At 36.9% G+C, this 26,485-nt stretch overlaps 3 protein-coding genes and 1 long non-coding RNA gene across 7 annotated transcripts in view; 3 read left to right on the top strand and 1 right to left on the bottom strand.

Moving 5' to 3' along the window:
• SLC25A16 (solute carrier family 25 member 16) overlaps positions 1–3,368 on the top strand; it is an 18,975-nt gene extending 15,607 nt beyond the window's left edge. For all 4 annotated transcript variants that reach the window (XR_014587191.1, XM_083845469.1, XM_083845471.1 and 1 more), the window contains exon 9: positions 1,767–3,368. Coding sequence is in view for 3 of the 4 variants with exons in the window: in XM_083845469.1 (XP_083701595.1) it covers positions 1,767–1,923 (157 nt within the window). In the remaining variant the exon portion in view is untranslated. The remainder of the gene's footprint in view (positions 1–1,766) is intronic.
• LOC310903006 lies at positions 2,355–7,100 on the bottom strand. The gene is made up of 2 exons (XR_014587223.1): positions 6,032–7,100; positions 2,355–5,535 (listed from the first exon to the last, which is right to left on the bottom strand). It is a non-coding gene; the product is annotated as an uncharacterized lncRNA (long non-coding RNA).
• Positions 7,100–26,485, top strand: DNA2 (DNA replication helicase/nuclease 2). The gene is made up of 21 exons (XM_083845439.1): positions 7,100–7,411; positions 7,940–8,119; positions 9,036–9,219; positions 10,670–10,815; positions 12,044–12,169; positions 13,033–13,252; positions 13,752–13,869; positions 14,186–14,351; positions 15,585–15,779; positions 16,627–16,857; positions 17,333–17,449; positions 17,540–17,649; positions 18,952–19,061; positions 20,038–20,262; positions 21,443–21,636; positions 21,734–21,823; positions 21,907–22,099; positions 23,517–23,606; positions 24,208–24,390; positions 24,536–24,684; positions 25,309–26,485. Exons 1-21 carry the CDS (start codon positions 7,401–7,403, stop codon positions 25,361–25,363), a joined length of 3,093 nt encoding a protein of 1,030 aa, XP_083701565.1. The 5' UTR covers positions 7,100–7,400; the 3' UTR covers positions 25,364–26,485.
• Positions 24,698–26,485, top strand: part of RUFY2 (RUN and FYVE domain containing 2) — a 29,979-nt gene continuing 28,191 nt past the window's right edge. Inside the window, exon 1 of the mRNA XM_083845461.1 lies at positions 24,698–24,721. The gene's annotated coding sequence lies outside the window, so the exon portion shown is untranslated. The remainder of the gene's footprint in view (positions 24,722–26,485) is intronic.

The raw sequence follows: 26,485 nt of genomic DNA, 5'->3' as shown, positions 1-26,485 counted from the left end.
GTTCCGAGATGTCTGAGCAATGTGAAATTCTTAGTTTAATTTTTTTTTTTTTTAAATAAGTTATTGTGGTGTTGATTTCATTATGCTTTTAATCAAATATGTTGTTTCCACACAGTTGGGCAAAAGCTGGGGTTAAAAAAATAAAAATCACATACACTTTATGTTTTTACTAATACTGTGTTTGTATGAATAGATACATATTTCATATTTTAACTCAACTAACTCATCTTTAGTATCCTTAGGATCCCTGAGAGACTGCCTACTTCTCCTGAAATGGGATGTCTCAAGGCATTTCTTTAATGGTGCAGAATCTGTTCCAAAAGTTGATGTTAAATAATATTGTTCTATTTGACCTGCTTTATTGACTTCACTTACAGTAATGTCACATGCACTGATTGTAGTTGGGGTTCCTGCAGGTTTTTTAGTCATATGCTTCAGTCCAATAGAGGTGGAAGTACCATAATATCCTTAAAGTCATACTGTCAATTGTCATCTTGAAAAACATTCTGAGTTTCATATTTCCCTAACAAATTCAACTCCAGGAAAGTTTTATCTTGGTTACTTCACATTTTGTGGAATTGTGTGTATCTGAGTCCTGTGTGAGCCACCTGCTTGGTGTGTGGGATCTTACAAGCAGTAGTCTCAGTGAGCTTTCATAAATACCTTAGAGGTTGCTTACTATGGAAGTTGCTGTTTTGTTTTTCATTAACAGCATAAGTTTTTTGTTTTCTTTGATTATTTTTACTCCAGATACTATTAAAATAAAAATGTGTTACTTGTCCTTGAGCTTTTGCTTCCTGCGTTTGCGAGAACTAACGCTTTTACAATTAGGTTTCCCAGTTTAACAATTGTGTTGTGACTGTGTTTGTAGAGAGCTGTACCCTGAAGTATAGTAGACAAATGTCTTTAGAGGACAGGAGGGTAAAACAAGAAAATTACTGAAATTCTGAGGCACACTGAAGATATTCTCAAAGAGTAATGTCTTTAATAGCTTGGAGTGTTGAGCACCTTACAGGTTTTCACTCGAGGGCTTTGCATTGTAATGTCTTTACTCAGTTTCAATATAGCTATGTGAGGAAAGTCTTTCTCCTTGCATACCTTCTGCAAATTCTGCTTCTAATAAGGTCAAACATTATACTTAACACGCATTAGTGTCTCTCTCTTGAGAGAAAAGAGGTCTTTGCTTGAGGTGAGAAGGCTACACGCACGCAAGATGTATTCTTACAGGGCTGTATTCTGTATTCTTACAGGGCTAAACAAGCTTTGTGTGTAGAACTTTAGGAGGACAGGTATGATCCTGTGCTCAAAGAAAGAGAATGGAATGCAAAACCTAAATACTGACCTTTAATGCAAGAAGTGTGCATTGGGCAAAGTATATTGTTTTTGTTACTTTGTATTTACATTGGTAAGACAGAAATGGTGCTTCTTAACTGCCTCCTGCCAGATAGAAAACAATGTGTGTCCATTCTGGTGTAAAATTTCTCACTATATCTGTTAGGGCAGATTTTTTCAGACTGAAGTGTCTTGAGATGGGATTGCACTGTCCTCTTTCCGATTTCCAGCCTTTGTGTGCAAACGTCTTGCAGAAGCTCAGACTGTCTTCTGAGTCCTGAAAGGACTGTCATATTCTGCTTTATGGAGTCACTTTTTTTTTTTTACGATAGATCTCTTAAGAATCAAGTAAAAGAAGTGTCTTGTGTTTAAGAAAGTGATTTTGCCTGTTGAATGCATATACTCAATACTGATTCAAGTTCTTATTTTTCCAGTACAATGGTGCAGACACTGAAATATGTCTATCAACAACATGGAATACGAAGAGGATTATACCGTGGTCTATCGCTAAATTATATTCGTTGTATTCCTTCCCAGGCAGTGGCTTTTACCACATATGAACTTATGAAACAATTCTTGCACCTCAACTAAATTTTTTGAAGCTTTAAGGTAAAAGTACACTATCAGTCCTCAAGTTATATTGGTGAATAAATTACTTGAAGTTGAATATATGATACTGTGGAACTGCTGTTGTCTGACAATTTTATTTGCCAAAATGTAGTTAATTTTCTGGAATAAAACCAGGAGACAGATCATAATAAGTATTAGTTAGCTATAAGGATTTTTTGCACTTGATCTTGTAGCCTTCATTAGATTAATGTTAAGAATTACACAGTTTTAAAATTACACCCACATTTTATACGGGTTTCAAGCTGTTAGCTATTTAGCTTTATCACCATTCCAGGAGTTATATACATGATTGTATTGCTTTTTAAGCTAATAGTTAGACGTCTGTTCTTCTTTAAAATGACTAAACTAATTTGAATAAAATGTAATGATTTTTATATTCAACTACTTGCCAGCTCTGCAGAAGCTAAACTCAGTAGACCACAACTTTACAATCTTTTCTTTTTTTTTTTCCTTTTGTACAAATTTTCTGTATGGTAAGAACAATGCACATATCTTCAGATAGGTACATATGAAAGTCCTTTCAGACATTTCAATAAATTATGACACAAAGTGTTGAACATTATTTGTAATCTTGCAATTCAGAAAACAGTTTATTTGCATGCATTCTATTCTAAAAAGAAAATGCTCTATCTACACAAAGAAAAGCAGGGGGAACTTGTACAGTGACAAGTGCTAGAAAAGATCTTAAGGCAGTTAGTATGGGCCTAATCTTGCAAAGCATTATGTACCTTTTCTGTGGAGCTTAATGTTCTCAATTTAGTTTATCGAAGGCTGTAAGTATATTATGTACTTGACAGTACTGGCTTTTGTAAACAGGTTTGTCCCTGCCTTAAAACATGGTGACAAACATGAGTGCATGCTGCTGCATTTACTTATTTAGGCATCTGGACCATATTCAACCTCTTGGGGAGGATGTGGGGAGGAATAAATGAAGATTGTATTGGGAATCTGTAGATGTGTGTATGTATTGTTTCTAAAGTATGATATGCAATAGACTATTACATTTTTCTCCTCCTACAATTCCTTTTGTAGAAGGAATTGTTTTCCCCATTGGTTAATATATAATTTGCATTGGTACTTTTGATTTTATTCACTTGATTCAGGAAACTGTAAAGCATTTGCTTTAAGTGATGTAAATTATTTATTTATTGTAAATATTTTAGCAGTGTCCTTTAAGAATTGGTAATGGTTTTGTTAAATGAACTGGTTGATGATACAATGAATTTGCTTAATTTTGACAAATTTGACAAGCTGGATTTTGAGTTATATATCCCAAATCAACTTTTATGGCTCATTTTTTTCCCAGTTTTCTTAAAAGTATATATTTCTTTGATATTTAACAATACAGTTATGGACAGAGAACAAGATGTATTTGAATTTATTTTATTAAAAATTTTGAAGTAATATTTGTGTGATTTTGTGTGTTGCAGGAAAAAAAAAAAAGTTTCTGAAATTGCCTGAATGTTTCTCCTTGTAGTTAAACCTGCATAAAATTGTCATTCTTAATTAAAAGAGACAACAATTAAGATTTTTGGTCTGATTTTTAGTTTGACTTGCAGGAACACTAACCAATATTGCAGTGAATTTTTATTTCTAAAAGTCCTTACCAGAGAGTTAAATCCATTGTGTGTGTATTATGAAAAATGTGTGCCATTTTTTTCCTGTATTGTTCTACTGTGTGAGCAAAATAGCTGTCTTGTTTGTCCGTCAGTTCTGAGACTCAAGTGACAGCTCTTTTCCAGGTTAATACTGCAGTGTTTAAAGAGTTTTACGTCTTAACTCTAGTTAAAAGAAAGAAGCTGAGGAACTTGAATAGGTTTGCATTTATGTCATGAAGAGTTAAGCAGCTATGCAAAATAAAGCAGAATCCAGAATATTTCCTCTTGGGAGGAAAAGAGCTGTAAAAAGTGTCCCCAGAATAAGTGAGGAGGATATTGAACATGAAAAATTAGACCTATTGGATGAATCAGTGCTGTATCCTCAGCATTAGTTTTCAAAATAAAATTTAAAAGTGCACTAATAATTCTATTTTAAAGCATTACAATACTTGAGAAAAGTGTATGAAATGAAAAAAAGTGCTAGAACAGAGGAGACTTGTTTCTAATCTTTCGAGTAGATATACCTAACTTCTTCTGAAAGTGTTATTATAAAAGGTATTTCTTAAACAGAATGTTATAAATGACTGAGTCCCAAATAGGATTGCAATCAAAGTTTACAATTTATTAAACGAATAGAGGCAAGCAAACAGCGCTGGGTGCGCTGGGAATCTGCTCCACCAAGATGCACACCCATTACGTAAGGCGGCTGGCTTTTATGCCCCTAGGCTAATACATATTCATTATTACTTCTAGAAGAGACAGGGTTATTATAATTGGTTTTCGGAATCCGAAGCCCTCCCAGGGGTGCCTATCAGTCTCTGGTGGTCTCTTGGGGGTTGTTTGTGCTGAAGGCTCATGGTCTTCCTCCTTCAATCATCCTTCAGCTCCCCCTTCCTCCTTATTTGGTAGTCTCTTGGCCGGATGTCAGAAACTACTGCACATCCCCTGCAGTAGTCAGCAGTTTTTCTCTAAAAATCCCTTTGTTCTCTTATCACCTAAACCCGGGCCTCAATGTTAACCCTTCAAATCCCTTAGTGACATGAATTGCTAGACCATTCCTTACAAGAACACAATTTATTTTGAATACCTCAGTACTGTATTTCATATATCTGACTGGCTGTATTTCCCAGGGTAGTCCACTTTACCACACGACTTTGAAGCGTAGATTTTATGCGTTTAAAATGCTAATAAATAGACACATAGTTAAATACATTCTGTGTATGTAGGCCATTAAAATGGAAGAGTTTTTCATTACTTTTCATTAGGCCCAAATTTTTCATTTGTCAAAATGCTGGATTTGAGTTCATCAATTTAAATTGTCTCTACTGTAGAAGGTGAGGTAATTTATTTTTAAACTACCCTTCTGCCACTGGTTTTCTAAATTTACTGGTTTGTCAGCAATTTAACCTCAAGGAACATGGTGATCATTAACATATGGTTTTATTTTCAAACTATTCTAGTTCTTCAAATGTATCAGAGCATAACAATTGGAAATGTGTTTGAGTACTTCCTTTCTAGAAACTTTAGAAGTTATTATAAATCGGTGTATGAGTGAGTGTGTTGGTTCTTTCCTGATTTAATTGCTTCTAAATAATTTTTAAAGGCTTTCTGAATGTGGAGAAGATGTGTTAGAAAACATTTTTGACAATGCCAAGATTAGTTTAGTTTTTCTGTTTATTTGGTGGCATAGATAGTTATCCCAAGTGACAACTTTATTGAATGAAGAGGCCTCAGTATCTTTTTTTAACCACATTTCCTTAAAATCCTAATCATAATAGTCTCATAACTGCTAGTGCTACCCAATGAAGTACTTACCTTCTGTGAAGAATTGGTTATGTAGTCTTGGATAATACTTTTAAAACTCTGTTAACCAAGCTATTTCAGATACTCTTTGATATAAAAGTAGGAAAAGAAGCCTCACCATTTTAGGACTCCTTCAGGTCAACATCCCATGCAGGTTTATCCATAGTAGTTCCTGAAAATCACAGTCTGAGAGCTTGTTTTCAGTGGGCAAACACTATCTTTAAAATAAACCCCGTACTTCAACTCCATTTTCTTATAATGGAAATTTCTGCCTGCTGTAACTAAGGCATTTATACATGAATGATGGTGACATTTGCAGTTGTTAGACAGAAAAGTTTGCATGTATTTGAATCTTCTTTTTCCAATGATAATTTTCAATCTCTCTTCGCATTGTTTATTCTCTAGTGTATGTGAAAGGGAGAAGCAACATAAAAGAGTCTCCAGAACCCAAGGCTATCAAATGTATGAAGTAAAAGTTGCTGTAAAAGTAATGTTTTAATACCATTCCGAATTATGTGCCTGTGCATTTAATAGTATGGACATATTAACTATTCTACTACAGATAAGCTTCTATTAGTGGTTGTGCAATGGAAAGCTATATAATGTAGTCTTTACATGTATGTCAGGGTTATACCAAAGAACACGGGCTCACTTTAGTACGATCTTACCTTTCAAAATTCAGGCTTGGATCCTCCTGCTAGGATGCCTGACCACTTGCCAAATCTGTCTTTGAAGGACTGGAGGGTGATATAGTTTCCCAATGTTCAGCTACACTGAAGAGATGCAAGACCAAATTGCGATTACATCGCATTTATGACATTTTAATGACAGAATGCTCATATTGATGTGTCAAGAGTAGATCTAATACCTGCGTCCTTCAGTCCTAGCGGTCTTGCAAACGAAAAAAAGAAGTCTGCCTGTCAGTGACGCCCGTGCCACCTCGGAGCCCCTTGGTGTGGCTGCCTGTCCAGCAGTGACCGGTACTGGCGGGTTGTTCTCACAGAAAAAGTTCAACGCCCGGGTTGAGGTTCGCCCATAGGCACTGGGGGAGAGAAAAGCACCTCGAAATTCACTTTGAGCCACCGCCTGGGTGTTAGCATTCATGAAGACACATAATCCACAAAGTGATTATATGAAGGTGCTTTACTAGGCGCCAGAAGTTAGGGGCATGCCTGCCCAAATCTAACTTTGTCTGATTTGTTCACTCGGTTCTCTTTTATCTCCTAAAATATTACATATGCGTTAGGTGTCACAACACATCTATGCATATTCATTTCCTAGCTCCGCCTAGCCCCGCTTCATATGCTAATTATAATCAGTCCTTCTGCGCTTGCGTATTATTCTCTGGTGGTCGTCCGGGTGGTCGTCGGGATGAAGTAAGATGTCTTCATCAGAGTTGAATTTTTTAACCTTTTCTTCTTACGCATGATCTCTGAGCCCTTGGTCTCAGTCCAAACCGCAAGGCTGGTTTGATCCAGTTCCTGGGGTCCGAGAGGCCCCAGTTATCCAGATGTCTTGCAAATTGGGCATTCTTTTAGTCCTCCTCCTTATTCCTCATCATGAATCGGTGCATTCTCTCATGCTATCCTTGCACATCAATTTTGTATCTTCCAAGCGCAGCCCCAGAACAGTACATCGCAAATATAACACATATTAAGCAATATTGTATATTTCATCTGCTATTACCAACACGGGTGCCGGAGGAGCGGGCAGCAGCGGGGCTGACGATGAGGGGACGGCGATGACCGTTGGGCTCCCTCACAGCGCAGCCCCACCCCCAACGGCCGGGGGCCGCCGCGCGCCGCTTCGCGCCTTCAAGCCTCCTCTGTGAGGCGGCGTATCCCATTGGCTGCGCGGCTTCCTTCCCACCAATGGCCGGCTTGGGGGCGGGGCTTCTTGGAGGCGGGCGGGGCGGGCTCGGTAGCGGCGGCATTTTGTGAGGCGCGGGGTGGGGAGCGGACCCTTCGCGCTGTCCCTCATCAGCCGCTGTCACTGCGCCGCGGGGCTCAGGCGGGCCGAGCTGCGGGGGCTCCCCTCATGGCCGAAAGGTAGCAGCCGGCCGGGGCACAGCGCCTCTGGGACGGGAGGTTTGAAATTGGAAGCGCGGGCGGCTGACTGGAATAACGAACCGCCGCGGGAGGCGGCCCCGCAGGAGCTTTCTCACAAGCTCAGGGTTTGAAGCGCAGTTGGAGTTAGCTTTGGGATGAGTGCGAGTGTTTAGACAACAAATGGAAGCAATAGCTGCAATAAATAAAGAGCAGCTTATGTGCTATGTATGTTCATTAAAGCTCCTATAGTATTTATCTTCTTCCTTATGCTTCATATGTCTAAATAGTGTTTTTTCATCCTCTTTCAAAGAAATAATTTGGAAACGTTATTAGGAATTTCCTATACTCTATCTGTATAAAACTCAAAAAGCATGCTGTAGTTACCTGTCTATATACATGCACATTTTAGAAGCTTGAAGGGGGTTGAAGTTGGATTTATGCTTGAAGCTTGTTCTCCTCTTGTGTGTGGGTTAGCTCTTTTCTTCTTAAGTAGTCTAATGTCTTTGTATTCACAAATTGTTATTTCAGTTTTCAGAAGAAAGTGACTGACTCCTGTAATGCAATACTTAAGAATGGGTTGAACAACAGATACCGTGTGTTGGAGGTCAGCGTAAAGCAGAGGAATGGAAATGACTCTGAGAAGCACCTGACGGTTACCTCATCTCAGTCACTGGAAGATACAGAGTTGTGCATCCTTAGGAACGGCTGGTAAGCAACACAGGAATGTAGACATCTGAAAGGAGCATGAAATATTGTATTATTAGCTCAATTTTCTTTGTGTTGCCTTAGAGGAGAGTTTTACTGTCTTGAAAATGATTAGAAATGTTGAAACAACCTTTATCTAATGTTGAATTGTTGCCAAGTTAGTGTAATGGGTGTTTGTCTTGAGAAAACTGATGATATTTAACTTGTAATGAGTGGATATTGCTACCGTAAAGTTCTAGTTTGTTCAGTCTTGTTTTCATGTGAAGAAGTAGCAAGTTTAATCAGGCTATTTAGTTTCAGGTAGAAGTGTTCTTCTGAACAATAAAGCCTCACTGTACGTATGAATGTACTATGTCTGTAAAACACGGGGTTTTGAACCATCTGGTAAAATCTTAAGTTGAGCTGTAAAGTATTTAAAGTAGGACTCAATGAGGATTCTATTTTAGGTGTTTGTGCATTCTGTGGTATGTTGTAGAGGAAAGGACTAGTTTAGTCTTTTGAAACACATGGAAATGCACGTGCAGTTTGCTTCTGAAAATGGAAAGCACTGTTTTAAATTTTGTGTGCAAGTCTGGAAGATAGAAAAGGGAAAACAAAGTCTAGGAAGACTTTAGAAGACAAAATATAGAACATCTTAACCCTGAAACTTGTCAGTCAATGAAAATATTTTAAAATTATTATTATTAATAAAATATTTTGAAATTTTGCTGATCTTTTGAAAAAAGTTTAATAGAAAGGTTGCGGTTACGTAATTAAAAAGTGTAGCATGCTAGTATAAAATACAACAATACTGAAATGACTCAAAGCATGGATCTGGAGTGACTTGAAGTATGTTGAATCTGATATGTTAATGTATAATTTCTTATGTGTGGTGTCCTTTGTTTGCAAATGTTGGTTTTTTTGATGTATTACTTTATAGGGAGTCTGTTCCAGTTGTTCCAGGAGACATTGTTCATTTAGAAGGGGACTGTAGTTCTGGTACGTGGATAATAGATGAACAGTTTGGATACCTCATTCTTTACCCAGATCTGCTGCTTTCTGGCACTACGATATCAAACAGCATTCGTTGTGTAAGAAGAGCAGTGCTGAGTGAAAAGTTTAGGGTAAGTGTGAATTGTGGAGCATCCAATGTTTTATTGGGCTAATGTTTCACTGAAACTGTTAGTTTAGCTCAATGTTAATTAAAACTGTTAGTTGAGATGCTGTTCTGTAAAATTGTATTGACCTTCGTGATGTTTGGATTACTTGTGGTTTGCGTTTCTTTTATTTTTTCAGAGGTTTTCAGTTGAAATAATCTTGTGTTCTTAATACAGGTAGTGGGGACAAAAATGTTCTCTCCCCCCACCTCCAGATTCTGGCAACTTCTTTGATGCTTTTTTGGTTTTTAGACATGCATTTTGTGCATATGAATCTCTTCTGAGGGATGTGCCTCTTGTTGGCTGTGTGAAAACATAATGTAACCTCATTTGGCCAAGTTAAAAGCTTCTGGAAAATCAGTAAGTTTAGCCAGTTCACCCTGTGAGAAGAGTTCTTTAGCTCATGATCTAGCTGGAATATACCTATACTGGAATTAGGGTTGGTGTGGGCTAATTCTGGAATCTGAATCCAGGTACTGGAACTTGGAGAGAGGAAAGGTTTCTTGTGCTAGTGTCCTTACTTATATGTGGATGGCAGAGAAGCAACAGCTGCCCAGTTTCAGCTGAGGAAAAATTCCAGACATGGTGAAAATATAAATGTAAGTGGGCAAGGGAGCTGCAATGCAGTGGTGAACAGCCTGGCTGGGAGACTATGGCTGGAACAAGAAATTAAAGTACAGGAGATTAAGTCTGTGCAAAGAGATGGTGATAGGAGGACTCTGTAAGAGGAGTAATGGGATCAACTATTTGTTTGGAAGGGGCAATGCAAAGGGTCCTGATTGCAGGATAACACCACTCTCCAGTTAGGAGTGGAACACACAACTGCCAGGTCTGTGAAAGAGATCAGTAAGTACAAAACATTACTGATTAGTTTTCCAGTTGTTTCCTGGGGGCTTATGTAGAGGCCATAATTTACTGCTACGAGTCTACGGAACCCATCCTGGAATGGGTTAGATGGGTTTGAGCCATTCTGGTATTGCTTGGACTAATTTAATGTGAGTTGGTAAAACAGTGTGAAATTGCTTAATGTGTGCATAATGCAAAAATAATATTTGTAAGATCGTAAAGACAGTTGCACTAGGAAATGCTGCTGTTAATACTGTTCATGAGCAAAACTTGCTCACAATTCATTTTAATCTGTGCCTTTGTTCCTCACCTGTCAATCACATAAGGATTTTATCTTAATGCCGGGTTTGGAATAAAAATGAGAGAGAAAGCAGTAGGAGAGACCCATTTCATTATGTCTGTATTCACAGTCAAGTTTGAACAGATTAATTAGTGAGATGAAAGATAGAATGGTTTTGCAATTATTAAATAAGTGACATCCATCATGTGCAGCAAATAAACAGAAATTTTGTAGAGAAGTTACATGAAGTTAGCATAAATCTTGATGTTTGTTATATAATTTCTGTTCTAGGGCTCTGAGTCTGGATCACACCAAATGCTTGTTGGTACAATTCTTCATGAAATTTTCCAGCAATCAGTAACAAATAACCTGTCACCTGAAAAAGTAAAAGAACTAGCAAATAAAATTGTATACGGACAAAAGTATCTCAGAGAAATGTAAGTAGCATTGCAGATATCTGTTTTTGTTTGGAAGACTGGATAGGAATTCTTGAACTAGCAGATAAATTTCTACTTCAAAAAATGTGTTACTACTATCAGGAGAATGTTCTACCAAATGACCTTGCTTAATAAAACTTAGGAGTCTTTTAATGAGATATTTCACTGTTCCATAATGTAGTTTAATATACCCGTCCTGCTGAACTACCTCTATAGATGTAAATTATGCTTCTGAAGAAACTCCAGCACTGTGCTTGTGTGGGTGTTTTTGCCTGTAACATTTTATTTCTCGGCATTTCTGAAAGCTGAATTAAATTTGATGAGCATAATTAGTGTTGATACTTGGGAAAAGAAATGGTGCTTGGTCACCAACAAGTTTCTGAGATGTTTGATATATTCTTCATCGGGTTATTTAATGTCTCTGATGTTAGAGGACCTTTTAATTTATTTTCTCCGCAAGTCTGATGGAAATGCTAGCTGGATGAATAGTAGTCTTCATATTTCTGTCAGAAATGATGAGACGAGTGGCTGTCAGTTTTAAGGGATCCACTGCAGACTTGACTAAAATTGAATTCAAGTCACACAAATCCAATTATCTCTAGAACATTACAAATCACATACTGGGGAAAGTGTCAGCCTTGGAAGAAATGAAAAATAAAATTAGAACAAGATTTATTACTCTGGTTCTGATATGAAGGTGACTGTTTTGGATTGTGATTTCCTCAAGGCATGTGTGTCACACTGGGCTTCCATGTTTGAAACTGTTCATTTCAATTGGTCTTTGCATACGTAAGTTACTATTTGTTGGGATTGGAAAGTATGTTACATAAAAGCCTGATGTTTGCAGCCATTTGCACTTGTTTTGTGAAACTTGCTTTATTTCTCTGGTGCTGTAAAATAATGACATTATTTCCAGTGGATGCCAGCACTGAATTGTATAATGCCACATGATTGGGTTCTGTTTAATGAGGCTTCTGCTTTCTTGCATGTTTGTAACTGTAGCAACTGAAGATTGTGATTCTTCCCCATTTAAAATGGCCTGAAGTGTAGCTGGTGCTCAGCTGTAGTTTTATGGATTAATCAGTTGAGGTGAACATTAATGAATCTGTTGTCTGTTTTATAGATGGTTCTTGAAACTTGACAGTTATTTCCAGTAATGTTAGTAATTCAGTGTCAGAGGCAAAGCTAATATTTCTAACTCCTTAATGTAAATGGCTTTATTTTTTAGGTATCACTTAAATCTGAAACAAGCAGAAGTAATGCAGGAAATAGAAGAATACTTGCCATCATTTTTTAAATGGACAGAAGACTTTATGCACAATCCAGCTAACCAAAATAAAATGCAACTAAAACTGTAAGAAGAAATTTAAAGCCATTTAAAATTGTGTATCTTGTTTGGTTTGCTTTAATTTTTAGAAGAACACTTCTTATGCAAGTCTGTTCAGTGGTAAGGAGTTAATTCATCACCTCGGTGCCTAAATAGGTAATCTTGAGCTGCACATTTAGCTGCAATTATGAATACTGGGAAAGATATAAAGGACCTTTATAGGACTGAGGGAGAAGTTAGATATAATCACAGTGGTCTTAACATTTTTGTAAACAATGTGTTACAAAGTAGATATTTTAGTAATTAGGAGAGCAAGCATACTTGATCAACTGACTAAGCCTGAAGTTATGAATGTGTAAGACTGAAAACTAGAATATTAGAACTTATTGAAATAAAACTCCTCAGTAAGATAAGGTTGTCAGTGAAGCAATGTTTTGACGCAGCTGTTGCTGAGCTCTTCTTGTCTGACTTCTTGTTGTCAATGGTAACAGACATAAGGTGCTCAAGTTTCAGAGAAATGGCAGGTCAGGAAGGTGGCATAAAGTAAAAATGTATATGCTACCTTCCAGTGCATATATCACTAATCCTTTTGTAGAAATGAAATGTTTTTAGAGTATGTTGATTCAGAAAAGACCAAACACTGTTAAAAAAAAAAAACATTCAAAATTCTATTTTATCTTTTGAAGTTTAGGTGAGTAGCAAAACTACACGCAAACCTGCAATTTAAATTAACTTTCTGATATACTTTCTCTGTTAATGGGAAAATGGCTTCTGTGAGACTTAATATACATTATTTCTAAAGTGGGTGCCTGTTATAACACATTTTAATATTAAAGTATTAAGAACTAAGGGAATTTCTTAACTTCTGACTTCATTTATTTTTTTCTTAGGTCAAGTGGTGATAAAACTGGAGATTTCTCTTCGAAGATAGAAATTGTAGAGATCTTAGACATTGAAGAGAATATCTGGTCTCCCAGGTTTGGATTGAAGGGAAAGATTGATGTTACAGCCAAGGTGAAAATCCATCGTCAGTCTGGAGTACAGTCTAAGATAATGCCATTAGAGCTCAAGTCTGGCAAGGAATCTAACTCTATAGAGCACAGGAGTCAGGTACAAAAAAAAAAGTAATTTGATTCTCAGTGGCCATAAGTAATTTCTTGTTTTATTAAAATGACTTATTTTGTCTTAATGAATGCAAAGTATTTTGTGTGTGGTATAACCAGGATTTGTGGATGGCTGATCCTGGAATGCAAAAAGTTGCAGATATAAAATGAAATTTTGAGTGAGAATATTTACCACTTTCAAATGCCTTTGTCTTTTATCCTGAAGAAAAGCAAAGATCTCTTAATACATCCATGTATTAGCTTGAGGCAGATTGCCTTAAAAATCAGCATCGTACATCCTGGCAGATAGCTGGTCAGTGATCTAGAGGTAGTAGCAATGTACAAGCTTTTGTTAGGAAAGATGCCTTTTAATTGAAATATTTCATGAGGTGCTTACTACTTTCTAGATTCTTTGTGATAGCAATGGCTGCTTAAATAAATTTTGGAAATACTAAATTCATCCTTTTTTTGTAACACACTATAAAAGTTATATATAATGTTTGCAGGTTATTCTGTATACCTTGTTGAATTTAGAAAGGAGAGTAGATCCTGAAGCTGGATTTCTTCTTTATCTTAAAACTGGTACTATGTACCCTGTTTCTGGGACTCGCATGGATAAAAGAGGTAAAGCTGTTCCCTTGCCTTGGAAACCATACTTAACTATCATAATTAAAACTAAGCATTCTAGTAATAGTTAAACACATCAAGACTTTCTCTTATGGACGTATCTGTACAGATACGTACAGATGTACTGCGTGTCATATTTTTACGTATTCCAATAAGCTTACATTAAAGACTTAAATGTTTTGTTAATACATTAGGACTTTGCTATATGAGTACCTATGCGTTAGCTAAGTGTAGTGCCTGGTTACTTTTCAGTTAAGAATGAATGAAAATAAAACTTAAACTGTCTACTTAGTTTGTTCTTTTTTTTGGGCAGAATTAATGAAGCTAAGAAACCAGGTGGCCTTCTACTTAATGCACAGTACATATAAATCTGCTGTGGGAAGACAGCAGTCACAGCTCGCTGCTTTGCCTCCTGTAATTGATGACAGTCAAGCCTGTAAATACTGTTCTCAAATGCACAATTGTTTCCTATATAGCAGGTAAAAAAAAAAATAGTTTGACTCTCTTTTTTGAATAAGCTTTAAATGCTTTTAAATGATGCTGTAATTTGATTTTTGTGATTGACAGTTTATTATTTTTTGTAATTCTTGCATCCTGAAATAACATTCTGTTGAATCCTGCACAATGCATATAGTCTGTCTGATCTGGCAGAGACTTGAACATCTTTGCTCAGGTGCACTTTCAGCAGGACAAAATCTGAGAGAAGTCTCAACAAATCACTTGATGAAGACAACAGATTTCTACTATATTTAATAATAATTAGGTTAAAAAACTATATCCTTTCAACTTTTTGAAGTGGGCAGTCTTATGAGGCAGTAGGGCTGAGTTGTGACTGGGCAACAAGGAATGGTACGTCAATACTACTGTAATCAGTGGTGTTATTACGTCTCCCATTAAAAGACATCGTGAGCAAATACATGAGCAAATAAATTTTAACATAAAGTTACCGAGTTGGTTATAAAAGTATTACAAAGCTTAATGGTGGCTTTGTGTGTTTTTCTTGTCACAGTAAAAAAAAGAACAAATTTTATGCTGAAGAGATCAAGTGGGTTTTAAAAGAACAGGAGAACTTTAGGGGAGATCTTGTTTTTAAAGCTGTAGGGATAAAAGTGTTGAGGGAACTAGCTTTGTGGGTATATGCTATGTTTTTGTACAGTAATTTTAATGAAATATTACTTGTAATATTTGGCTGTTAAAGCATTACATTATTCCTAATTGAGAAGTGATCTTAACTTCTGAACTAACCTTTTTCTCTTTGACTGCATTTCTGTATGCATGATTTAAGTATGTCTATAGATACATAGTTCTGAGATGAATCCACTTGAAGTATGGTTTTTATATTAACTGTTAAATCTCATTTGCTTAACTAAATCTCAGTATAGTATTCATACCGTACTAAAAAAAGGTGTGAAAGATCAAATATCTAAATGTATTCTAATGTATTCACAGTCAAAACTGTGTAAACTACCTTTGAAATATCTTTACTTTGTCTTTAACTTACTGTCCTTAATTCAAAATCATAGAGGTCATGTAAAGTTATTAATGAGATTGTTCATATGAACGAAGGATATATTCAACCCCATTTCAATGATGATAGACTAATTTAAATGGTGTGTTTTTCAGTGATTAAATGTAGATTGGCATTACCTACACAGAGACTTGGAAGAAAAAGATAAAAGTTGATTCTTTCCTGTGTTTGGTTCTACTCCTAGGGCTGTAGAAGAAAAGATTGCTAGTATTTCTTTTCCTCCTGCCATGGTATCAATTATTGAAAAAGAGACCCAGCACCTGAAACCCTCCCATTTGGAGTATTTTAGTCTGTGGTATCTAATGTTAACTTTGGAGCTGCAAACCGGAGAGGGTAAAAAGGGGTATAAAAATATATGGATGATACCTTCTTTGGAAAGGTAAGATGAATTTCTAACCTGGTACAAATGATCCTCCCCTTCAGTAATTGGGAGTGGAGCACTGTGAACTTGTAGTTTTCCCTACAAGGAAACTAGATGTTCTCCATTGCTTGTAGAAATAGTCAAATATGCTTTTTGCAAGGTAGTTTTTTGTGAGATGTGACCTAATGAAGGCATTAGCTTACTACATTCATAGGTTTTGTATTTTCAATAGGAGATTTTTGGTTTTAATTCATACACAGGAAAAGTAAATTAATTGCAGCCTCAACCTTCAGAAGCAGAAGTTGTAGAATTTTGTGTTGTTTTAGTCTCTGAGGGTTGACACTGAGCGTTGACTGTGAGTCCAGCTCATTGCACCAGTTTCCTGAGGGTTTATTTGATAAAGAATCATCTGTTTGGGGCCGTACTCATAGACATGCCTAAGAACATGGACAAAAACCTGTCTAAGGGCTTTTGCTGGCTGAAGTGGCATGCTATTTTACACTGCCTAATCTAGCAGCTGCGGAAAAATTTGCTGTTTTTGGGCCCATTTCAGTGTGTCTGTAGAAGGGAAGTGTCATTGTGTTGTTTAAGGTGAAGCAAGAAACTCAAACAAATATTAAACACTTCAGTGAAGTGCATCCATTCATTTCAGTGTTCAGTTTTGAATAGGAAGTTATAGATAACTTTAGATACCACAGTCTTTTCTTGAAACAAGTACGAGGGGTTTTACATATTTCTACAATCCTTTTCTTGTCAGAGTGGCTATTGTAAAGTGTCTGTTTAATCGTTTGTTTGTTTCTTCTTACATAATCTCACTTACCAAGGGGATTTTATATTAAAATATTTTTTTGTAATATCTTCACAGAGAGAAGGCTGGAGATTGTGTTGGAAATATGATCAGAATTGATCAAGTGCAGGAAATTTCCGAAGGACAGTATCTGCATTCTTTCCAACGTAAAAATGGTGCAATACCTGGAGCAAACCTCTTGGCTGGTGATAGAGTGGTTGTGAGTGGAGAGGAAAATGGGTTACTTGGTTTGGCTACTGGCTATGTTAGAGAAATCAGTGCAACAAAAGTCTCCTGTTTGTTGGGCAGGTAATAGAACAAAAGGAAAAACAGCTGTTTGAAGGCATTGTGATAGGGGCTTCAGGAGGGGTACTTCCAGGCCTCGAGGCAGCTCTCACATGGTCTGACTCGGGCCTGGGGAAGTACACCCCTGAAAATCTTGTCTTGATTGAAAATGTCTGACCTTGATTAGTGACTATGCCTATATATTTAGCTAGGTTGACTGATTAAGAACATGTTTGCAAACTCAATTTACGTACTTCTCCAACATGAGACTATATGGATACTGTGATTGTTGCTGTTAAAGGTAACTTTCATTATTCAGACTAAACTACCTTTAAATTTGGCTCTGATTGTATTTTGTTTGCATCAGTTAGTAGTGTTTCTTCTAGCTATTGCTTTACTCTGTGACCTCTGGGAGCTTAATGCTTAGTAATAAGTCTTTCATCATCAACATGCTGCTTGTAAACAGAATTAACTTGTCCATGTTACTGTTATCCTCCAGGAATTTATCAAAGCTCCCCAAGGATACCATGTTTAGGCTGGATCACGAAGAAGGAGATTTTGGTACAGGGGTCCCCTTTGAAAACCTTTCCAAATTGATGAAAGATTCCCCAGTCAGGTATGAAGAATCAAATTCATTTCCCACTTTGAAGGTTTTGGGGTAGTTTCTCAGTAGGCAACTCTTAATTCTTGTTTTTTCCATCCACAGTGAAAAGCTCCGCAACTTGATTATTGACTTCTACAAACCACGTTTTATTCAGCATTTGAGCTCAGTTCTTCCTGCAGAAGCAAAGGAAACTGTTGCAAATATTTTAAAGGGTATAAAATCTTTCTAAATCCTTCCCCTCACTCCCCCAATCTTTTGTTTAGTAGCATAAGTCTATTGCCAGAGCACTTACCACACTAAATACAAGTTTGTTTTTTTCCTAGATCAGGGCCTAGTAGTAGTTTTCTGCTTAAAAATAAGACAAGTTCTAACATTATATGTCTTTCTGTGATTAAAATAGTTAGAAATTGCTTGAAAGACATGACCAGATGTTTGCTTAGAATTTCACTTTACTTTTGTTACTTCCTGCAGCTTGCTGTTTGCTCTCTTAACTTTACAAACTCAGGAACTGAAAAGACTCTTGGGATAGGGGAAGTGGACTTTTAGAGTGGAAGGAGATGGGCTTTCATGTAAGCACTCACTTGCATAAGACCTCTTGCTGACTTGGCTGTGCTGTAATATGCAAAGCTTTGTGGCACTCTTGGTTGTTTTTTGTTTTTTTCAAACAAACTTTGTATGTGGTAGTGTCATGTATTCAGTGAAAATGTTTCATTGCCTCTGACAGATTTGTCTGTGAAAGCAGAAATTTAATTGATTTGTCTTAAAACAAATAAAACTCTGAATACAAACTTTCTGAAGACTAAAAGATGTCTTGTTGCTTTGAGGTCTGCTTCAAATAAGAATTTGCCCAGCCTCCTAGCCAACTGCTGAAAGAATAGGAAATGAGAGGAAGGCATATATTCTGAAACTTAAGAATGACAGATTAACAGGTACTGGAAGACAGAGTAACAGTTCCTTCCCGTACTTGCGAGCCATATGTGTTCTTTACAGTAAGGCACTGATAATTCTAGATGCTTCTTGTTTTTTTGCTTGAGCTTTGCCTAGTCCAAGGCACTGAAATATACTGCTCATCTGCATCAGACAGGGAAAAATAGCTCTGGTTTCTTGCTTCTTTTAAAAAAGATTATGCAATCTCTGCAATTCACTTCCCTTTGCTGTTAGTCCTGTGTTTGAACATGAAAGTGGGTATGATAAAATAGAAATGTCCATACAAGATATCATATGGAAGTGGTCATTTAGTATATTAGAAAAAAGGCATAAAAGGCCTACAAAGAAAAATGTCTTCCATTTTTAGGACTGTAGTGCAGACCCTGTACTACTTGTTTATGTATATTATAATGTTGAACATTATAATGTACTTTATAATGTTGAACTTCATCAGAACGTGCAGACTTGCCCTAATATTCCCTTAAAGAGTTTAAGGGGAGGCAGAAACTGTACTTTTGCTTTATTATGTTAGCAAATGTAATGATTAGGAAGGACAGACACTTCATTGTTATTTTAATTCTTTAAAGGTCTGAATAAGCCTCAAAAACAGGCAATGAAACAAGTGTTGCTTTCGAAGGACTACACGCTTATTGTGGGTATGCCCGGAACTGGAAAAACTACTACAATATGTGCTCTGGTAAGATCCTGTGCCTAGATTTTGAATTTTTTATGACACTTGGAGGAGAGTATTAAACACTTTATAAAGCATACTTTTCTAAAGTGATTGTCATGATTAGTGTACTGCTATTTGCATAATTCCAAATAAGAAAATTGATTTCTTTTATTGAAGAACCTTTATTTGGTACAACTAAAAATTTGTTTTTGTGCACTTCTGCTTTTGTGGAAGTATGTGGAAGGGAAGAAATTCAAGAGTAATATTTAGTCTTGGACATTTTAATGTTGAATTCTTTGGCCCCAAATGTCAGCAAGCCCTCCAATCCTGACTCACGGCTCAAAAAAGGACTCCTTGGAGAAGTCTGTAACTTGCCTGTGTTTAAATTATATAAATGTGTGGTGCTGAAGCATGTGTAGACTGTTAGCCAGCTCCTCTGGCTAGTGGTTCTCGCTCTGGGGATGGACTGTGGGGGCATACTGGATTCAGGCTGTAGGTTGAGTGAGTTCTTGACAGCTGGAAGTGAGATGTCACTATTGTTTCATCTTTCCTAATTGGGTATTCTGCTCTTGTTCCTCCCCTGCTGTGTGAGATCTGATGGGGAGAGAGGAGGACAGAGCAAGCAGCTGCTGCTATCAGATCAGCTCATTCTACTGAATCTGATGTAGTTAAATTGTCAGATAAATTGTCCCTTCTTACAGTAGGGATGTTCTTTGGTGTGCTGCCTTTTTAGTGCAGTTGGCAAGTCTGAATGGAGGTTATTTCTGTTTTGCAGCATATGTTATACATGTGCTGTTTAGGAGGAACATCACATCTCTTGTCTGTGTCCCTTTGATAACAGCTAGGTAGCAGATTTGGCCAGGACGAATGATATAAATGAAGTCATACTTGCTCTTGGTTTCCTCTGAAACTTACTGTTCCCCCTAGGCAAACTTGGGATTGCTGGTTCTTGTATATAAGCTAACAACTTTGTCTTTTCTTTCCCTTTGCCACTTGTTAGGTGAGAATTCTCTCTGCTTGTGGCTTCAGTGTTCTTCTGACTAGTTTTACACACACTGCTGTGGACAATATTCTGCTGAAGCTAGCCAAATTCAAAGTAGGCTTCTTGCGTTTGGGACGAGCTCAGAAGGTTCATCCAGATATACGGAAATTTACAGAAGAAGAAATTTGCAGGTCCAAGTCAATTAACTCTGTAACAGATTTGGAAGAGCTCTATAACAGTCAGGTGAGAAAAGTGTTTTTGCTAGCCCTGTGAAATATTCAGGATAATTGTTAGTATTCTGTTTGTTCAGATACTGCAGAGAAAGAACCTATCCCAAGTTTGTGTTACTGGTTTGAGAAGCCTGAGCTGAAGAAGATACTCAATTTCTGCCTCATTGCAATTTCATTATAGCCAATGATGACCAACATTAGTAATCTAAAAGCCAAAAAGCATTTTTTCTGCTTAAATAGCTACATATAATAACACGTATGTATTATACATGTAATTACATATAATAATTCCCAGAGGCTCCAGTCCCTCTCACTTGTGCTGGTTGTGGTGTTTGTAGAATCAGGGGACGGGGAAGAAGAAAAATTGTGCTGTGGAGCTGATCTCATCAAACACTAATTTTTGATTGAAAGATCAGTGCTGCTCTGTGTGTTAATGCAAAGGACCATGCCATGAACTGGGGAAACAGTGGGTGGCAGCTTTAAATTAAATTCATTGAAAGAATGAAGTGTCATGGTATTTGGAATAAATGCCATATTGCAAAACCTATCACTTTGCTGTTGATAGGCGTTGCAGGAAGATTATTGAAGTCGTAACAGAAGTGTTGTAACATTTCATATTTAGTCACTTCAGATTGCATTGGGAGCACAGAGATGGGAAGAACTTATCATAGAATCATTTAGGTTGGAAAAGACCTCTAAGATCACCTAGTCCAACCTTTATATTCTTCTGAAGCACAGCAAGAATATGTAATGCATTGTGACTACTTAAAAGTCCTATAAATGGGCAAATAAATACAAAGCTGAACTTTCAGCTGTTGTTTTATTGTCTATGTGAAAGCTTAAAAAAAGGGGGGAGAAGGGGAGAAAAATATGCTCCTACTTTTCTAAGGTAGTCATTTTAACACACTCTGGGAATTGTGTATGCACAGAACTTGGTATTATCCTGAGCACGTCAGGAATGAGTTATTTACCAAGTCCTATTCTAAAGCTGATTTTTGTTTGTCATTTGTTGTTGATGCAAAATTTTAGGAATATGAGGCCAATATGTATGCAAAGAGTGAACTGCTCTGATCTCAAGGATTAAAGGTTTTTCTTTTTTCTTTTTAGTTAATTAAAAATAATTTTCTTCTAATCTAAAAATGTACTGTTAAAGTGTGTGAGATGTCTCTTATTTTTACTGTCTCAATTTTCAGCCAGTGGTAGCAACAGCTTGCATGGGAGTACATCACCCCATCTTTGCTCAGAAGCAGTTTGATTTCTGTATAGTTGATGAAGCTTCCCAAATAAGCCAGCCCATCTGTTTGGGCCCACTATTCTGCTCCAAAAGGTTTGTGCTAGTAGGGGATCATCAGCAGCTGCCTCCGCTTGTACAGAATTCAGAAGCAAGGTAAGATAAAATGCTGCTGGACAGATATTAGTGATATGAATTCTGGGAAGTCTCTTGCGATGTGTGGCCTGACGCATTTTTGTGACTTTTCTATCAGAGATCTTGGTATGAGCGAAAGCTTATTTAAAAGGCTGGAGCAAAACCAGAACGCTGTTGTCCAGTTAACTGTGCAATACAGAATGAACAGGTATTTGTAACTTGTTATAGTAGGGTTTTCACTGTGGGATTGAAATTGCAGGATTTAAAATTTCTTCTCTTTTAAATCTTTAGTAAAATTATGTCACTGAGTAACATGCTAGTGTATGAAGGCAAACTGGAATGTGGATCAGAGAAGGTGTCAAATGCCACTGTTAACTTGCCAAACCTAAAGAAGTTGAAACTGGAACTTGCAGATGCTTCAAAAACATGGTTGAAAGAAGTACTTGAGCCAGACAAACCTGTGTGTTTTCTGAACACTGAGAAGGTAAAGTTCATTATGTTCTTCTTTCAAAATTGCATTTTTGATGCAAGTTTTCAATACAGCCAGCACATAAGAATTCATACAACTTAGGCAGGGTAAAGTGTATAGCTTTAAAAATGGTTTCTTGCTTTATATATAAACTGCAATGTGTAAAGATGATGTTAAGAGTTGATCAATTGGAGTGGTAGAGCTGCTGCTGGAAATATTGCAGCTGAAAAGTTTAATTCAGGCAGTGTTGCAGATAATGCTACGTGTGATATAGACTTTGTTCGTATGTAGAGAATGCAGCTGTAAGTGTGCAGCCCTACTGTGTCCTTGCAACCACAGACTGTTGTCATTTCCAGTGGCTGAGGATCAGTGGTGTCTAAGCTGTGCACCAGTGGCAGGAATAATTTTAACTCTATTAAATTTTGTGGACATTTTGAACTGGGAGGAGTAAGTTGCTTCAGATGTGTGTTTTAATAGAGACTGAAATGATTGCAGGAAAAATGAAACTCTAGAATCAATAAGAATTAGGCAATGAAACTGAGGTAAAATGAAGAAGAGTTTATTAATCTTTTTCCAAATATATTTTATACTAATATGCACTCACAGTCTCGTATTTGGAGACACTGTAGTTGGTGACTGGATTATAATGATTTGAGCCTAACAGCTTTGATGTTGATTCCTCTTGACACTACCTTTTGCCAATAACTGCTGACCCTGGAAAGAACTCCCCAGTCAGTCTTTGTGTGCTCTCAAGCATGTTTTCTGACCCTTTCATAGAAAAGTTAACAGTTGGTCATAGGGAAGATGCTTGTCACAGTAGGAAACTGGCTGATATTCTGTTTGTCCGTTAATCTGACCAAAATTGGTCATGTGAAAACTGGATCTGCTGTTCCATTTTAATTTTTTGCTTTGCTAGAAAACCCATCTCAAGTATATATAGCTGTTGTGTTTGTAGAACCAGCAGGAAAGTTTCTCTTTCCAAAATATTTTTGGTTTTGTTGAGGCTTTAGGCTCTGATGTCACATCTTTTTCAACTTGCTGTAAAAATTCCACTACGGTAGTTTATCAAACAAACCAAAAGAACCACCCACAAAAAAGTCTGTTTTTTATATGGTATATTATGTGAACTGTGAAATCAGATGATTGAGCCTTGACAGTTTCCTGAGGTGCCTTGCAATTACTAGAAATTTACTACTATTTGAAAGTGCTATTACTAGCAACTCATCTTTGTAGAGTGTTTCAACCACTTTGCAGATGCTGTGTTCTGAGGTTACTTTATGGTATAGGTTGTTATACTCTGTCAAATTTAGCTTTTACCCTTTACCCTTTTTTATTAAAACTTAATATAAAAATGGTATGATATGATGAGTTAAGGATCAGAATACAGTGTGTGATTGTAGACACTCATTATTTTCTGCTTGTATTTCTAAAGGTCCCAGCACCAGAACACGCAGAAAAAGGTGGTGTATATAATGTGACAGAAGCCAAACTTGTGTTCTTCCTTACATCCTTATTTATTAAGGTACATTTTACTTAATTACATTGCTCAAGAGGGACAGCTTTATAATGAATTCTACATTGCTGTAGAAGCTCCAACCACATGTACAGGAGGGATGACCTTAAGGATAAATTCAATGTTAGCTGCGTGTCACTATAGTGAGGGATCTGAGGTCTGCATTCAGTTCCCTGTTCCTTGCCTGGTTGCAGCTAGGCTGCATAAAAGCTGGATGACAATTTCTTTGAGATGATTTTTTTTTTGCAAGGGAGGGGAAAGGATTTGCCCTTGTTCCTTGTTTCAGCTAGTAAACTTCAGGGGTAATACAGAGTAATTAAGAGTAATGAACGTTCACCTTGCAGTCTGAGGAAGAAAGGAAGATGAGGATTTTGATATCTGTCTTTGCGCTAGGTTTAAGACAAAGCTTGGGGTCTTGCAATAATTAGTATTTTCTTTAGTTAACGCCAATTATACCTAGAGTTCCACTGACTTTTTAGTGTAGAGACGATAGCTTGCAGCACTATTTAAATATATAGATTAGCCCTGTTGAGGCTCTTCTGACTGTAAAGAATATCCCAGGCTAACTGCAGTGACAGTTTTTTTTTTTCCTTCTGTTTTCTTCATTTAGGCTGGTTGTAAGCCTTCAGACATAGGTGTGATATCACCATACAGACATCAGTTAAAAATAATCACTGATTTGATGGCAAGACTGAAGGAGAACAGAGTGGAAGTCAACACTATAGACAAGTACCAAGGAAGAGACAAAAGTATCATAATTGTATCTTTTGTTAGGAACAGTAATGAAGAAAATGTGAGTTGGTTGTACTAACTTGACTTTCAATCTGGGTAAAATTCACCCACAACCTTGAAGTTTTTGACACACTTTGACAACTAAATTATCTACATTAAATTCTACATCTTAGGTAGGAAAACTAATAGCAAATTTTGTTTAACAGCTTGGCACCCTCCTGAAGGATTGGAGACGTCTTAATGTTGCTATCACAAGAGCCAAGCACAAACTAGTTATGGTGGGCTGCATTCCATCCCTGCGTCGCTACCCTCCTTTGGAGAAGCTACTGTGCCACTTGCAGTCTGAGGCAATGATATCCTTTTTCTCAAAACTGTTTTGTGAAAAGGGGAAGGTAAGATGGGACTTGTTGGGATGGGGGTAAGGTTGGGAAGACCTCTGATCATTTAGGTCATAGCTGTAACGTTGGTTGACAGCACAGCACAGAATGTGTCAATTAAATGTACCAAAAATACACTTTGAGATAAAGCTAATAGGTGGATCTAGAACCTTTGCTCTATCTTCAAAAGTAGAAATAAGTCCATGGTGATTTGCAATTTAACTTTGACATAACTAAACTATTAATTTTTTTTGCAGTTTTTGTTGATCATCTTAGTTTCTTGGCATCTTAATGTCAGTGTGATTTGTTTTCCTCTGGAAGAACCATGTATTTAAATACAGGTTGAGAGAATGGTTCAGGAATAAGGTTGCTAGATGGGAAAGCAGTATGACTTTCATATGATTTTTTTTGTTCTCTCCAGCATTGTACCAAGTTTGTTCTAGTTATGGCTCCTTACATTTCCTATTTAAATGGGAAGGTTGAAAAGCTCTTAGTAGATGCTTTATTTTTTTTAAGCATCAATCACTACATACTCGTTTTTTTGTGTGTGAAAGCAATACCTTATTGAAATGTTTGAGAACTACTTCCTTAACTTGCTACATCTTCAATCTTCCAGCTGGGGCTTATGAGAGTATCCACAAATGTAACATTTTGTGATTATGAAGACTGTTTTAAAGACATCTCTCATCTATTTTCTTCTATTGCTGCTGAATGTAAATCACTGCTTAGTAGGGTGTGAGTGCTGATGTGCACTGTTCAGTCTGAATGAAGCCAAAACTGAAATGACATTCAATTATTTTGAATGGTTCCTTTCAGTAAAAGTAACAATACACATTTCTTTCTTTAGTAAGCTGAGTATGCTGGTCATTTTAGTACCAGTGTATTTGCAACAAATGAGGAATATGAAGTCTTCTGTTCCTTCAGCTACTGGTTGGCTATTTCTATATTCACTTTTATCTTGATGAACAGTTTTCTGTATAAGTGAATGGAGAAAAACTTGAAAAGAGAGGAGTAAACCAGTGCTGCATTGAGTCAGTTTTCTGGGCTCAGTTTGGTTTTAAACACTCTGAAATGTAGCTGACATACAGTTAATCCCATTGTTAGCATTCCTAATAAACTGTTGTGCAGTTCGGGGGGATGTGTTCTTTCAAAGTCTCGTGTTCTTTCCCTTTTTAAAATACTGATCTCTTATATTTATATACATGCTGTAATTAATCTCTCATATGAGGATCCCTTGGGGACTTGTCTAATCCCTTGATTTTACGTACATCTGGGAGGAATGTGATACTGATTCACTTAACTCCTTTTTATGGACTAATACATTTCACAGGTGAACCTGCTGAAGTGAAATGCTGCCTAGCTGAAGATTGTCATAAAACTCCTGCTGGTTTCAGTCTTTGATCTATAGTCTTTTCATACAAAATGAATTCCCAAGAAACAAAACTAGAGTTGCAGCTTGATGGCTAAGGTGTTAACATGTGCTTTTAATGATATCCTGTTCAATACAAAATATCTTTTACTTAAGTCTAGTTTAGTTTCCTTATGCTACCTCATATGCTAGAGTATTTCTGAAACGTTTCTTCCAGAGATCATTGGTGGAAATGTCAATTTTTCTTAAAAATCTTGAGTGTTTATTTTCTCTTGGATCAATGTCAGGTAGTTGTGTGTATATAGTTGCAGACACATTTCTAGATGTGAGATGTGGATATCTATGTACTTTTTTAAACCACTCCCTAACTTTTGTAATGTTTGAAATAATAAATTTTGATGTTGGTTTCA

Source organism: Anser anser (genome assembly GCF_964211835.1).
Source record: "Anser anser genome assembly, chromosome: 7".
NCBI classification, from domain to species: domain Eukaryota; kingdom Metazoa; phylum Chordata; class Aves; order Anseriformes; family Anatidae; genus Anser; species Anser anser.
The sequence above is the reverse complement of the archived record's forward strand: the minus strand, read 5'-3'. Positions and strand labels throughout refer to the sequence as shown.

What these genes read in the sequence shown, in the direction of transcription:
- DNA2 (XM_083845439.1), top strand. An exon ending in TGCTGAGTGAAAAGTTTAGG is followed by an intron (nt 9,220 to 10,669) that starts GTAAGTGTGAAT and finishes TTTCTGTTCTAG; the next exon opens with GGCTCTGAGTCTGGATCACA. An exon ending in CAAAAGTATCTCAGAGAAAT is followed by an intron (nt 10,816 to 12,043) that starts GTAAGTAGCATT and finishes TTTATTTTTTAG; the next exon opens with GTATCACTTAAATCTGAAAC.